The sequence below is a fragment of the Xyrauchen texanus genome, chromosome 50 (assembly GCF_025860055.1).
Source record: "Xyrauchen texanus isolate HMW12.3.18 chromosome 50, RBS_HiC_50CHRs, whole genome shotgun sequence".
In the NCBI taxonomy this organism is placed as follows: Eukaryota; Metazoa; Chordata; class Actinopteri; order Cypriniformes; family Catostomidae; genus Xyrauchen; species Xyrauchen texanus.
In genome coordinates this window covers 9,562,564-9,578,412 of record NC_068325.1, presented here as the reverse complement: position 1 = coordinate 9,578,412, position 15,849 = coordinate 9,562,564, and the positions used below count along the sequence as shown (strand labels likewise).

Sequence of the window (15,849 nt, the reverse complement as noted above, 5' to 3'; positions counted from 1 at the left end):
AACATGTTCAATGTAAACAATGCGTATTGTTTCCATTCAGTGGCTATACTTTTGAAATGGTGAGTATTTTAATGTTTACTGATTGGCCCCCCATTCACTTCCATTGTAAGTGCCTCTCCGTCACCCTGATTTTTGCTTCTTTTTTTTAAATCCCCTCTTTTCCCCAATTTGGAATGCCCAATTCCCACTACTTGGTAGGTCCTTGTGGTGGTGCAGTTTCTCACCCTAATCCGGGTGGTGGTGGACAAGTCTCTGTTGGGGCAAATAGAGCCTCATTTGTATTAAACCCAGATTATTCTGTTAAAGACCAATATTTGGTTTCCATGTTTGACTAGGTGTCAAAAATGTCTTTCAGTTGTGTCAAGTATCTAGACAAAATGTACTTGAAAGTGAAAAACAATAGTAATAGACAGTAATGTCGAATATTAGAAGTATTAGACAAGCAAATGTTTTTCTTTCTTTCAAAATAGACCGATGAAATCAAGTGACAGATTTTGTCACTGGTGCTTGTAGCAAAAAAGATTTTGTCACTGGTGCTGCAAGTTCGGTTTCTTGCTCGTCGCTGATTGGATGCTGCTTGACGCTGTAACCCCGGTCAGCTGGCAAGATGGCTGCGCGCACAGGGTTGGTGAAACAACTCCACTGTGCATTTTTAAACACGAAATTAAGCATATTATCGACAGGCTCAAGAAGATATTCGGCGCGATCCTATTCGCAAGCTAATAAAGAGTTCACTTCTAAAAGAGTACGCCAGAAGTTTATCGACTTTTTCAGGGTGGGTTACGAACACAGAGTGGTGCCGTCCTCCCCCGTACGTCCGAGGGGAGACCCGAGCCTCCTGTTCGTCAATGCAGGAATGAACCAGGTACACAGTCAACGCATTTCATGTGGAAATGACACATGTATGCCATTCCATACAGGACTGTTTGTTTTTAAGAACAATAAACAGACAAGAAACGACAACACTTACAAAAAGTGCTAGAAAGCACCATGTTAGACATGGTTCGTTGTAATATCATGCTTGTGTCGGACACGTACATGTAGTATTAATGTTATTGTTTTGTTTGTACCTTGGATTACCATGTAAATATCATACATAATTATGGTAACTATTCAGTTCCACGGTATTTATCAAAGTACCATGGTATTACCATCTCACACAATCACTGTATCATGATACTGCCACAGTGCTTTTGTTAGGAAACATGAAGGTTAAATGGCAAGCCGAATTAGCTTTTAACTCTCCCAGTGTTACTTGCTCTACAGTTGAATGTCTGCTAGTTAGAATTCCAATTACAGACCTCTCTGTTAGCTTTTTACTAGTTAAAACTCTAATTAAAAACATTTACAATTTATTTTTTCAATAGTAAGAAATATAGTTACAGAGCTCTCCAATGACATTCCTATTAGTACAAATGTAATTGTAGAGCTTTGTATTAAACATATCTTTAATGTGTTTTTTACTGGTAAAAATTCATTTGTAGTGCTTTGTAATTAAAATGAATGGGAGTCAATGGAAACATATGCCAAGTAAATATTCAATTGTTTTACTAGTAAAAATGCAATTATGATGAGTAAAGCTGGGAACTTATTAAAAGATAAGTTGGCTTTCCATAGTAGTTACACTTTTAGATATTATAAATTACACTTAAACAAAAGAGCTGGATGAAAAACAATAAGATACAACAGGTTAAAGTCTTAACTCATATTCAACTCTTTAGTATATAAAATTGTAGACCAGCTTATCTAGAAGATTAAATACATATAACTAATTCAATTGTGAAAAATGTTCTGAATTAGTATTTATTTACAGTAGACAATTTTTTTTAACACAAACAATTAATTGCATTAGATAACATGTGTTAACCTAAGTGGTAGCTATTTTAAAGAAATAGAAGAAGCATATGTTTTTAAAGTAAAACATTTCACAAAAGAAATAGTATAGTTTTAAATAAAAACGATAGATGTGCTGTTCAAAATACAACAGAAAATCTATTGGTACAATTTCTGGTTGTCAAACTTAGTTGAACCTGTCCATAGTTGATATGATGAACTACACCTGGGGTTACTCTGCATGAATAGTTGTGTGAACTTGAATGAAACTGACTCAACAATATGATAATAAAGATTGCACTGTCTTTTATAGCTAGAATATTGATGATATTATGTCATAAATGTGTTGTCTCTTAGTTTAAGCCCATTCTCCTGGGCTGCGCAGACCCCCGCAGTGAGATGGCATCATACCGGCGCGTGGTGAACAGTCAGAAGTGTGTCCGTGCTGGAGGCAAACACAACGACCTAGAGGACGTGGGGAGGGATGTGTACCATCACACCTTCTTCGAGATGTTGGGAAACTGGTCATTTGGAGATTATTTTAAGGTATGCTTGAAGTTCTGTGGCCATTCTCATTGAAGAATGAGGGCAACTCCTATTTAGGCAACTTGATTCCCCTACTGAAAAGACAACCTTAGACCACCATACATTTTAATGCTTGTTCAGACATTGTTGGTGCTGGTCTAGCTGGAGGACTACATAACTAACAAAAAATATTATGGTACTATAATATTTTTTGTGCCATATAATATCACGGGTATTCTTTGAAGCTCCGTGGAGTACCATAGTACATACAATTATACTCTTGTGTATCATCAATGACTACAGGTGGAGGCATGTGCAATGGCTTGGCACCTTTTAACAGAAGAATATGGCATTCCCACCGAATGCCTGTATGTCTCGTACTTTGCTGGAGATGCAGCAAGTGGTCTCCCTGCCGATGAGGAAACTCGGCAGATCTGGCTCAGCATGGGGTATGTTCACAGATGGGCAAATATCACTTTTTACTTGCTTTACTTAGTTTGCTGTAGGACATTCATTGGACAGTGTGACATTCCTCTACAGAGTACTGCCAGATCATGTATTGCCGTTTGGAATGAAGGATAATTTCTGGGAAATGGGCGAGACGGGACCGTGTGGCCCCTGCACTGAGATTCACTATGATCACATCGGGAATCGGAAGGCTGCCTCGCTGGTTAATGCGGACAGTCCAGATGTGGTGGAGATCTGGAATCTAGTATTTATGCAGTATAACAGGTAAGAAAAGTGGTGCTGGGAATCAAAAGGAATTTTATCATAAGGGTTTCGCTGTTCCAATTTCGATACCTCTTCACTATTCCAGTTCCTAAATAATTCAATAATAAATTATTTAAGTTCTTTTGAGAAAGAAATGATTGGAAATAAGAGATGTTATTTTTATTGAATTTACTGTCTTAAGCAGTCTGTTAACAAATGATGAAATAATGTCATGTTTTAAGAGAACAGATTCTCACAAATGGTGTTTACTAGGTCAATCAATTACATTTTTAATCGACTAAATGACACTATGTGCCGATTAATGAATCGAATAATCACATATAAATATTTACTGAGAAAGGCCCCCAAATAAAAGTAATTTAGCATATAATAAGGTAATTGTAATATATAATAAAGAATTCAGACAATAAATGGGCATGTGCACAAGTAAATGACTAATCAAGTAATTGTTCAGCTTTATATATTCAACCAGCAAAAACACTGAAGTTTGATTTCCTTTGTGCCTTTGCCTGTTACCACTTAATGCATTGGTTGGTGCTGTGGATGCATGACATTGTTCACCCAAAAATAATATTTAAATCATTTACAGTGAGTGTGTGGATGCCACGGAGAATAGCATGAAGCCTCCACATGCGCTATGTCTCCGCGGTAACGCACGCAACGAGCCACGTGATAAGATATGCGGATCGAAAGTCTCAGACGCTGAGGCAACTGAGATTCGTCCTCTGCCATCCGGATTGATGCGAGTCACTACGCCACCACAAGGACTTAGAGCGCATTGGGAATTAGGAATTCCAATTTAGGTAGAAAAAGGGGAGAAAATCGAAAAAAACAACAACAACCAACTAGTAATAATTTGAATTCTTGGTTCATTTCAAGCAAACATGAAAAATTTAATTACTTGCAGTATAATACGTTTTTGACGTCTTTCACTAAAAAGAACAAGCTAATAAAAGTTATTTGTTTGGGAGTAAGCGATGTATGTTTTGTGGGACAGATTTAAAAGAACTGAATCATAAGAGTAATTCGCTCGGGAGTCGGACTGCACTGGTCACATTCATTCGATTCTGGTTTGTGCAAAAGTGATGTTCTTATGTGTTTAGTAAATTTACATTGTGTAGTTCTGAATGTGTATGTGTGTGTGTACAGGGAGGGGGATGGCAGCCTGCGAGCTCTGCCCCAGTGCAGTGTGGACACTGGGATGGGTCTAGAGCGACTGGTGACTGTGCTACAGGGGAAACGCTCCAATTACGACACAGACCTCTTCACACCTCTATTGTCTGCCATCCACCAGGTCTCTAAATTCTGAGACTCTCAGCCTAATAAACTGCAGAAAAGTCATAAAAAAAATATATTTTGATTTGACATTCAAAGGCAGGCATGAGTAACCAGATCTCATTTGGTTCCATTCTGTGCCATTTGAGCCATCATATGTAATTAGAGTGAAGGGATCCTCTCTGCCCATATTTGGATGACTTCCACCTCTGGTTGCAGCAATCTGAATCCTTATACAGTTGGTTTAGCATTCCATGACGCTGGACAACGTACTACATTATTTTCTGATTAAATCATCTGATCCAGGAAAGCTAATGTTTTTTTATCCAGATAGCACATTATGTGCTGTATGCATATTGTGCTTCATGTGGATTATCTAATGGTCTATGCATTCGATTACATTGTGTGCAGGCTCGTTTTAAAGATAGACACCTCCTCTAAGTATGTGATATTTTATGTGATAAGTTATAAGCAAAAACGCGTCATATAAGCAACACCTGTTTACTCGTGACATGTATGTCAAAGAAATATACTTGGCTATTTCTCGCTACGTTTTTGTCTGTGAGTAAAACATAGGATGGTTTTATTCTATTCTTTGAGAGCTTTCCAACGACATATGGCTATTTGATCCATTTGATGTTTTTACAGATTTAAAAAAAATGTGCCATGCAAAATTATTAATAAATGATCAAAACTAAACACTTCTGATTTGTCTGGAAATGTCTTAGCACTTGTTTAGTTTTACATGCATTGTGAAGTACAGCTTAAAAGCTTTAAAACGATACCTATTCTGTGTTGGTCAAGACTGCAGTTATTAATATTTTGATAACTATTTTGTTCTCTGCGGGCCCATCCAAGCTTAAAGGGCTAAAGAATGTTGATGCTCCAAAAATTACTTTCTTTAAATCATGTAGTGAACCACAATGCAATTTTTCCTCTATTCTGTGTCTGTGTAGTGCTCTAAGGCTCCTGCATATCAGGGCAGGACCGGAGAGGCCGATAAGGGTCGGGTGGACATGGCCTACCGGGTCGTGGCGGACCACATTCGCACGCTCTGCGTGTGTATCGCTGACGGAGTTTACCCAGGCATGAACGGTGCTGAGTAAGTGTTAAACCTCTCATGACAAAAATAGTTTGAATACTTTAAATATACAATGCATGTACCTTCTCTCACATTGTGGTATATTTGTTTGTCATAGGTTGGTGTTAAGGCGTATACTGAGACGTGCTGTGCGGTTTTCTGCAGAAGTGTTGCAGGCACCTGAGGGGGCGCTGGCAAGCCTGGTGCCTACTGTAGCACATATACTGGTGAGATAAGACTGATTCAGACCTGTGCCTATCAGGTTATAACATCACTGCATTGTACCTTAAAGAGTAAAGCTCAAAAGTTCAATGTTTTTTTCTCATTTCCTCTCTCTTTCACAGGGTGATGCCTATCCAGAGCTGAACACGGAGTCTGAGATGGTGAGCATATATGAACAGTATTAAATGTACCTGATCTGGGTAAACACTGGAGTGTCAGGATAATGATTGATGAAACTTTATTAAATCTCTGTAAATTATGTGAAAAATCCTTATCCAGTTATCAAGAACAACTGGGAACCCTGTCTTTTGGTGTTTCTTCTGTAGATCATGGATCTGATTAATCTGAACGAAGCTCAGTTCCTGTCCTCACTGAAGCAGGGCAGGAGAGTGATTGACAGGACGATGTGCAATATGGACAGAGACACAGCTGTTTTTCCAGGTAAAACACACGGTGATATGATTTGCTTCTTTCTAGCCTCTTTATTGTCCCTGTAATGAGGTCTGGAAGAAGAAACTACCATTTTAGTTCTGTTTGTCAATTAGATGATGCTAAATGTAGTTCATAAGCAGTGTTGAGTAAGTTACACAAAAATAGTAATCCACTACAAATTACTAATTACTTCCCTGAAATTGTAATTAGATTAATTTAATGATTTCAGGATCATGGGAAAAGTAATCACATTAGTAAATCCTTTACTTTTAAGTTACATTCTCAAACACTTTTCACTGAAATGTTTTTTTTTCCCACTCAAATAATCTACACTTTGAATTTCCTCGTTCATTGTCGTTGTCTCTTCAGCGGTCACAGAAACACAAACAGAGGTACATATAAACAAAATTCATGTTTTAAATCAATTCTAAATAAAGCATATTATTTTAGAAATGTAGTATACTTAAAAGTAATGAACTTAACTGAAAGTCAGTAAATGTAATCTGATTCCAAAAATGTTATTGTAATGCGTAACACTACTTTTGACTAAAAGAGTAATTAGATTAAAGTAATTAATTACTTTGCAATCAGATTATACCCAACACTGTTCATCAGTTATCCAAAATGGCGTAATGTTAATACTGTATGCATTCTCCATTGCGTTATTCTTTTATGCAACAGACAGCAGTGTGAAGAATATATACACTTGAACCAACAAGAATGGGCAGTGAGAATTAGCTTGACCATCAATACTTTTTTTACACAGATATAATATGAATTGTTCCCCCCTGAAGGGTCAGAAATGAATAGGGGATCAGGGCAAAAATGCCACCAAAATTCACTAAAATGCCGCCGTAATGAATTCTTGATGAATATCTGTCTATCTGTCTGTTTGTCTCTTTTCTGTATCTATATATACGTCTGTCTATCTCTTTTTCTGTGTTGTTTATCTGTCTTTCTGTCTGTCTTGTTTTTCTATATGTCTGTCTCTCTGTCTATCTATCTCTTTTACTGTCTATCTGTCAATCTCTTTTTTTCTGTCTATCTATCTGACAGACTGTTTGTCTTTCTATCTTTTTCTGTCTATTTGTCTGACAGTTTGTCTGTCTATTTGTTTCTGTCTGTCTATGTGTTCATCTGTCTTTTTTCTGTCTATCTATCAATATGTCTGCATGTCTGTCTGTCTATCTATCTTTTTTTCTGTCCATCTATCTATCTATACATCTGTCTGTCTGTCTGTCTGTCTGACATCAAACTTTTAAGTTAAAAAAAAAAAAAAAAGGTCTTGTCAGGTCAACAACATCAAAGTTTCTCTTGACAAACTTTATCTGTCTATTTTTATAGGTAATCTAATAAGATTGAAAATGTTTTTTTTTCTCCCCAATTTGTCATGCCCAATTTCCAATGTGCTCTAAGTCCTCGTGGTGGCATAGTGACTCACCTCAATCCGGGTGGTGGTGGACGAACCTCAATTGCTTCCGTGTCTGAGACCGTCAATCAGTGCATCTTATCACGTGGCTTGTTGAGCGCGTAACCATGGAGACCTAGCATGTGTGGAGGCTTTACACTATTCTCCGCGGCATCCACACACAACTCATCACGCGCCCCACCGAGAGCGAGAACCACATTATAATGATCACGAGGAGGTTAACCCAACGTGACTCTACCCATCCTAGCAACCGGGCTATCATTTTTAATGATTTGATTAACCCCTTAACATCTGGCCTCTTTTTGTGCATGATCTTGAAAACGACATACCCAAAGTAAAACTCTTCCTGTTCTTGAACCATTTGTTATCATTTTAGTATAAAATAATTAGTTAAGAGCTATTGAAATATTTTGAATAGTGACCGCAAATTTTATTTATAAAATACTTTTTTATTTTTAAATATGTAAAACTATGCACAGTGCCGCAAAAACACATCTGATACAAAGCCACACAAGTTTGTAGTCAATAAATTCATGTTCAAAACTCATTTTCATAATGATTTATTTAAGTGTACGTCCAAAAAAGGTCACTTGGAGGCGCCAATAGACCACTTGTAGTAACTACGTAAGCTAAATGTTGACATTGGTTCAAAGCACAATTTGTTTATATTTCAATGTAAAAAAAATACATGAAGATATAATTTTTGTTATTATTTGGGAATATATTATAATGCATTCCATATATATTTATGCATTATGTTTTCCAATCTTAACCTTTTTGAATCAGCATGATAAAACCTGATCAAAGACAGATCGATCAATATTTCTTTGTATTTGTACATTTTTGGACTAAAATCGCTAATGGATTTTATTTATTGGACTCTTGCAATGAAAAGCATTCCAAAGGTTGGAGGATTGTTTTCATCTGTATTGATATTCACCCTTGACACGTTTAATAAATGATTATTGTTGCAACTTTGCGATCGTTGAAATCGTTTTAAAATATCAAATCTTGAGATTCAGATATGATACATTGGATGTCAATATTAGTTTACAATTTCAGTTTTAACATGCATTAACATGCTCGTTAAGTGGTTCAAAGTATTTTAGATGAAAGGATGACACATTTCTATATGTAATTTACAAAATACATTTGTATATATACATTAATGCCCTCATAAAGGTAGGAAAAAGCCCCTGAGAATCAATTCTGGGGGCAAAAATGCCCCTTACTGCCCTAAAGCAATCCTTTATTAAGTGCCTTGCTCAAGGATTGTCCCTAGTGGACTTTGAACTGCAACATTTCAGTTACCAGGTCCGATCTGAACCACTGTGCCACCCACTCCAGATCACTGAATATCACTGATACTCTGTATGTGATGTTCATTTATTCCACCTTCTCTGTCCTCTGTGTTGTTGTCTGTTAATTAGCCTCAGTTGCCTGGTCGCTGCATCGTAACCTGGGCTTTCCTCTCGACCTCATTGATCTGATGCTGGAGGAGGGAGGCAAGAGGGTGGAGAAAAAAGAAATGAAGGTTCTTGAAGATGAATACGAGAAGGTATTTGTAGTACTTTCATTATTTTGTCAGATTTTTGACTGTGAAACTAAACAACAGAGTGGCTTACTTAACCAAGAATATGAATGGTAGATGAGCCTGCTGTTGGTGAAATATGTACTTTATATAATTGGGGTTTTTATCAGTTGAGGTGTCAGTCGGAGGAGGAGGATGGGAACAGAGTGGACCAGCTGGATGTCCATAGTCTGGCAGAGCTGCAAAACCAAGGAGTTCCTCACACAGACGACTCGCCGAAATATTGCTACACCTTGGGGCCGGATGGACGATATGGTATTGAGAGTGAAGAGGGATTGTATGCAGAAGTTTGTAAAGCTGTTAAATGTCTTTATCACGGTGTCCAAATCAGGCTTCAAGTTTCTAGCATTATGTGTTTTTTCTGTCCTAACTGTAAGCAAAATGCTGTGCATAAAATTCCATCCAACAAGAACGTATTTGGTGGTCAATATGTACTGTAGCTATGTGGAGCAGGATGCCATTACCAATGATACTTCAGTGTAGGTGGGGCTACCCACTGAAATCTAAACCAAGTGATTGACAAAATGCCTTGTAGGAAGTTATGACGGGTTGCTGCCTTTGAATCCACCTTTGAAGTTCCTACTTACAAGTAATCGTTATTATGACATGATGTGTGTTCAAGTGATTTTGGGCAATTACATATTTTGAAAAGTGGAATGTTTCCAACTCCTCCTTTTATTTTTCTTTTTATTTTATCCCCTTTTCTCCCAATTTGGAATGACCACTATATCAATCTGCGCATCTTATCACGTAGCTCGCTGTGCATGACACCGCGTAGACTCACAGCATGTGGAGGCTCATGCTACTCTCCCTGATCCACGCACAACTTACCACATGCCCCGTTGAGAGCGAGAATCACTAATCGTGACCACGAGGAGGTTACCACATGTGACTACCCTCCCTAGCAACCGAGCCAATTTGGTTGCTTAGGAGACCTGGCTGGAGTCACTCAGCACGCCCTGGATTCAAACTCGAGACTCCAGGGGTGGTAGTCAGCGTCAATACTCGCTGAGCTAACAAGGCTCCCCTTTTTCTTTAAAAAAAGCAAATATCTGGGTTCCAATGAGGCACTTACAATGGAGGTGATTGGGATTTTTTTTTGGAGGATTTAAAGACATTATTGTGAAGCATTTAATTTTATAAACGCACGTACATGAATTGTTCTGTTAAAAGAATTCTGTTAAAACTTTTCAAATAGTGGTTTTTACAGTCATTTTGGGGTTCACAACATTACAGTGTATGTTGAATGATGTATGTACAATGAAGTTGTCAAATTGGATAACATTACATAGAATAGGTTAGTAAGCGATTTTATCACACTACAATCATGTTTACATCTTGTGGCTATACTTTTGAAATGGTGCGTATTTTAATGTTTACAGATTAGCCCTCCTTCACTTCCATTGTAAGTGTCTCAATGTAACCCAGATTTGACTTTTTTTTTTTTTTTAAGAAAAGTAAGGACAAGTCTAAAAAATGTATGGTAATCAACATTATGCTTCAAAAGCTGTCGTCCGAGCCTAACTTGTATTGAACCTGGAATATTCCTTTAATATGGAAGAGCATTTATTGCTTGTTACTTTATTACATTGTACCTGGTTAGGATTTGGTGTAAGACTAAACTGCCTTCTTCTCTCAGTGTTTCAAACTTGCAGAGCATCAGTCGTGGCACTATACATTGGAGGGACTCTGGTGTCAGAGGTGGGTGAGGGTCAGCGCTGTGGTGTTATTCTGGACCGGACCAGCTTCTACGCAGAACAGGGAGGACAGGCACATGACCAAGGTTACTTCACCAAGGACGGACTACAGGTAAATTTGAACTCTCACCTGATTTGTCTTGTTTTTCATAGTGTATTGGATAAGCAGGTATGGTAAAATGGGTGTTTGGGATTGTGTGTTTCAGGATGTTCTGTTCCCCGTAGAGTGTGTCCGTCTGGCGGGGGGTTACGCTGTACATCAGGTCACTGCAGTAGAGACTGTAAGAACTGGAGATCAAGTGCAGCTTCATCTGGATGAGGTAGGAGTTACGTAGCAGAGTTGCATACTATTGTCATGTTTTAAGGCTGATAAACCTAAACACCTCTGGATTAAACTAACAAACAGTTATTTACATGCACCATGGTAGTACTGTGGTACTACCTTGGAATATCTCTATAAAAACCATGGTATCATTCAGTATTCAATCATTAACATGGTATACTTCAAAGTACGATGTTATTGCAGTAATCTGATACCATCACTACCACAGTAAAGCCAAAGTACTTGTAAGAGTGGTGTATACTGTATGTTTGTGTGCATAGGCTCGGCGTCTGGGCTGCATGGTGAAGCATACTGCCACACACATGCTAAACTTCGCTCTGCGAGAGCTGCTAGGTCCTTCTGTTAACCAGCGAGGCTCTCATGTTACCGCCAATCGCCTCCGCTTCGACTTCAGCATCAAGGTGAAATGCTTGTCTAGCCGTCTCAGTAATTAAATGATAACAAAGATGGCTAATAACAGTGTGTTGTTGTTGTATGTTTTTAAATGCAGGGTTCTCTGAGTGTGTCTCAACTGCAACAAGTTGAGGAGTTGGTGCTGAACATTATTAAGCAAAATGCAGACGTGCACATAGAGGAGGTCCCTCTGTCCAGAGCGAAACAGATTGCAGGACTGAGAACAGTAGATGAGGTAGTGAATGTTTCTCAAATGCATGGGTTCTGCTGTGCTTTAGGTATGGGATAGGATTTGCTATGTGTATAGTTGAAGCAGTGTTGGGTATAATCCAATTACAAAGTAATTATTTACTGTAATTAAATTACTTTGTCAAAAATCTTAAGGCTAAATGTAGCTCCTAATGTGGAAATTTAAGAGCAAATATTAACTCCTTGAGTGACACAAACAATCCGAACCATGACTGCTGTCATCAGTCCTTATTAAAAACAAAATATTAGAATATTATAATGACATTGACCGTTTAAAAAGGCATTGCATGAATCATAATTGTGAGCTGAAGCAGTTCTGGAAGGAAGAATGGTCCAAAATTTCTTCTGAACGTTGTGCAGGTCTAATCCGCAGTTACCGGACACGCTTGGTTGTGGTTCTTGCTGTTAAAGAATGATCAACCAGTTATTAAATCCAAGGGTTCTCTTACTTTTTCCACATCACTATAAATGTTTAATGGGATGTGTTCGATAAAGACATGAAAGATTGTTATTGTTTGTGTGTTGTTTGCTTAAGCACATTGTGTTTGTCTATACTTGTGACTGACGATGAAGACGAGATCACAATTTATGACCAATTAATGCAGAAAACCAGCTAATTCCAAAGGGTTCACATAATTTTTCTTGCCACTGTAAAATGTGTAAATCTTGTGGCTATACTATCAAAACATGGTGTGTTTTATCATTTATTCTGGTGCAATTCCTTACCCCATAAACTTCCATTGTAAGTGAATTACTGTTAACACCACTTTTGTTTGTTTTTTACAAACTGAGTGACGATTCAGAATTATTGTCTGTGGTAATTAACAGCATGTCAGAGATGCTGATAATAGATCTTAATAGATCTTGTATTAAACAAAGACATTTTCTTCAACAGCGGTCTTTTGTGTTTGTTTCAGGTGTATCCAGACCCAGTGCGAGTGGTGTCCGTGGCTGTGCCTGTTTCAGATCTGCTCACCTCAAACAAAGACAAACACTCTTCTGTGGAGCTCTGCTGTGGCACGTAAGATTCAGCTGCAAACTACAAATCATCGCAAATATTTCATAATAAGATAACGTTTGCTGTTTTACCCTTCCCAAGCTGCAATCAAAGCTAATAATATATTTGTTTGTTGATCAGGCATTTATTGCGGACAGGACAAATTATGGATCTTGTCATCGTGTCTGAGCGACAGATGGTGAAAGGCATCAGCCGTATCATTGCCGTTACTGGAGACGAAGCCAAAGAGGTTAGAGAAATGAAAGCCACCATGTAGTACGATGTTACCTCTTGTCTGATATAGTCCTAAATGGTGCATCTTAGTAAAAACACACTGCCTCCATGTGACTGTTCCTGTGATCCAGGCTCGGGAGGCGGGCCGAGCTTTACAGGACAAGGTGGAGTCATTGGCAGCCCGTGTAGGTGTTGACAACACCCTCTCTCTATCAGCAGCACAGAGGTTCTCCAAAGAGGTCGGCCTCCTCACAGATGTATGTGAATCTCCACACATATCAGTTTTTCAATGGTGGTTCTAGACATGCTTTAGAATTATTTCAATTGTCTATATCATATATTATCATAAAGGAAATCACTACACCTGTGTGTGTGTTTTAGGCCGTTGAGAGCACACCTATCCCACAGTGGCAGAGAAGGGAGCTGCAGACTCGCCTGAAAGCTCTGCAGAGGAGCACCAACACCAACATCAGAAAACTTGAGATCAGAGAGGTGTGATCTTTTTGAACTACCAGTACCTAGACAGAATTTTTGGGCATCGTAGGCATGTTTGATGTTTGAATTAAATGTCCCAATTACCTATGGTGCACAAAAAAATACTGTCTATGTAAGCATCTCTCTAGGTTTTGACACTGTCCATGTAATATTCACTCTGTGAAATGTTTGTTCATGTGTTATGTGTTGTTTGTTCTAGTGGTTAATTGTTTCTTCTTATTTCAGGCTGCCCTGAGAGCAAAGGAGCTGATGGACAAACACTCCAATAAAACTGTGCTGGTTGACTTAGTCCAGACAGACTCCATATCGGTATGAGGTCATACCTCTTAGTGCTCTTTGTGATAGTGATGGTATTTGCATGCGGTGTGTATACACAGTGTGTGTATATATATATATATATATATATATATATATATATATATATATATATATATATATATATATATATATATATATCAGTATACACTGTATTCTTTAAAAAATCTATGTCTATAATTAAATAAATGGCCAGTTTTTTCTCCCCCAGCTAAAACAGTTTCAAATGAAGGCAAAATATCAAGCACAACTCTGCTCTCTGCACTGCTCTCACACTCTGGATTTGAACTAGTGGTGTTTTGTTTGTTAAAAGTGTTTTTGAACGAATCTTTTAAGTGAACAATCATTCTCATTTACATCCATTGTTTTGTTTGTGTACGACTGGTTTTGTTGGTGTAGCTCTGTAGGTCCATACAATGCAAGTGAATGGTGACCAGAACTTTGAAGGTCCAAAAAACACATAAAGGCAGCATAAATGTAATCCATATGACTTCAGTGCCTACATCCATGTCTTCAGAAGCGATATGATATGTGCGGGTGAGAAACAGATCAATGTTTATGTCCCTTTTCACTATAAATATCCACTTCCATATTCTTCTTCTTTTGTTTTTGGCTATTCGCTTTCAGACTGGGCCGGGAGGAGATTTTATAGTAAAAAATTTTAATTATTGATCTGTTTCTCACCCGTCATATCACTTCTGAAGACATGGATTTAACCACTAGAGTCTGATATATTACTTTTATGCTGCCTTTATGTGCTTTTTGGAGCTTCAAAGTTCTGTCCACCATTGTGAGGACCTACAGAACTGAGATATTTTATTTTATTTTTATGTTTTTCTTTGTGTTCTGCAGAAGAAATTTATGATGAGAGAAATTTTTTTTGTGTGTGAACTAACCCTTTAATGGACAAGTCAAAAGCACATTCAAATAATTGTGATATTTATATTTTTGGTTCACTTGATTTTGCCAATATAAAATATATTGTAAATAATTTATATATTGGCCAACCCTTGCTTTTATTGATCGTGTCTGTGTTTGTGTTGTCAATGGTGTTGTTAATGTTGTTCATAATAATGCTGATGATGTTAAAAACGGTAACAATGTTAGTGATGGTGTTTCTGCAGGTTTTAATGAAGACTGTGAACCAGTTGAGTAAGAACACTCCAGATTCTCTGGTCATGTTGCTGTCTCACCTGCAAACATTAGGGAAGGTGCTGTGTGCCTGCCAAGTACCCAAGGTACACACACACACAAAATCACATAACTACAATATAACCACTCACAGTTGTACAAATGAAATTCATACTTTGTCATAGGACTGTACTAGTGTTTCAGCAAGCGAGTGGGCTCTCTCAGTGTGTTCGCGTTTGGGAGGAAACGCAGGTGGATCCAACGTGGTCGCTAATGGTGTCGGCAATGTGACAGATGTCACTGATGTAACAGAGATCCTGCGCTGGGCTGAGGAATTGGCTCTCAACAAAACCAGAAACTGGAAAAACTAAAACTTTTAGTTAAATAAAGATTATAACTGGATTGGTTGAGGAGGAAAGATAAACCCCAAACCAGTGGCATAGTACAATGGATCTGCTTTATGAAAATGCTTAAATCAACCTTAAAATATTGGAAGATCGACACTTAATATATATAAAAGGGAGTTTTGTTAACCTGGTCCTTTGTTTTAAAAGGCTACCTACTGTATATATTTCATTGTAAATGTTTTGAGGGTGGGGTTGTGTTTTGAGATTAAACAGTGCTAATAAATTATTTATTTCTCTGGTTTTGCATACAACTGTTTATAATTTAATCGTTTAAATTCAAAATCATTGTCATCTAAGAAATTACACTATTCTCCTTGTTCTGTTATCTAGTAAATACCTTGCTATGAACCCCATAAAAAAATTAAGAAATTGTAATTGTGCTTGATGTTATCTCCAGTCCTAAATTTTTTTTATAAAACAATGTTAATAATTTAAAAGTTTGAATTTTAGAATACAAAATATTACTGT

The 15,849-nt window shown here is 37.7% G+C and overlaps 1 protein-coding gene across 1 annotated transcript; it reads left to right on the top strand.

The window, feature by feature from the left end:
* The first annotated feature begins 606 nt into the window (after nucleotides 1-606).
* On the top strand, nucleotides 607-15,591 carry aars2 (alanyl-tRNA synthetase 2, mitochondrial (putative)). Its single transcript, XM_052123598.1, has 22 exons — nucleotides 607-865; nucleotides 2,191-2,379; nucleotides 2,662-2,807; nucleotides 2,899-3,090; nucleotides 4,240-4,384; nucleotides 5,322-5,467; nucleotides 5,565-5,673; nucleotides 5,791-5,829; nucleotides 5,995-6,109; nucleotides 8,960-9,087; nucleotides 9,231-9,375; nucleotides 10,760-10,929; nucleotides 11,024-11,137; nucleotides 11,421-11,561; nucleotides 11,651-11,788; nucleotides 12,720-12,823; nucleotides 12,941-13,049; nucleotides 13,165-13,290; nucleotides 13,415-13,525; nucleotides 13,754-13,837; nucleotides 14,968-15,081; nucleotides 15,160-15,591. Exons 1-22 carry the CDS (start codon nucleotides 608-610, stop codon nucleotides 15,343-15,345), a joined length of 3,009 nt encoding a protein of 1,002 aa, XP_051979558.1. The 5' UTR covers nucleotide 607; the 3' UTR covers nucleotides 15,346-15,591.
* The last annotated feature ends 258 nt before the right edge of the window (nucleotides 15,592-15,849 follow it).

Excerpts from the sequence above, each read along its gene's own strand:
- aars2 (XM_052123598.1), top strand. The coding sequence starts at position 608 with ATGGCTGCGCGCACAGGGTTGGTGAAACAACTCCACTGTGCATTTTTA. Across the intron at positions 3,091-4,239 it reads GTATTTATGCAGTATAACAG|GGAGGGGGATGGCAGCCTGC; the intron begins GTAAGAAAAGTG and ends GTGTGTGTACAG. Across the intron at positions 12,824-12,940 it reads GTGGAGCTCTGCTGTGGCAC|GCATTTATTGCGGACAGGAC; the intron begins GTAAGATTCAGC and ends TTTGTTGATCAG.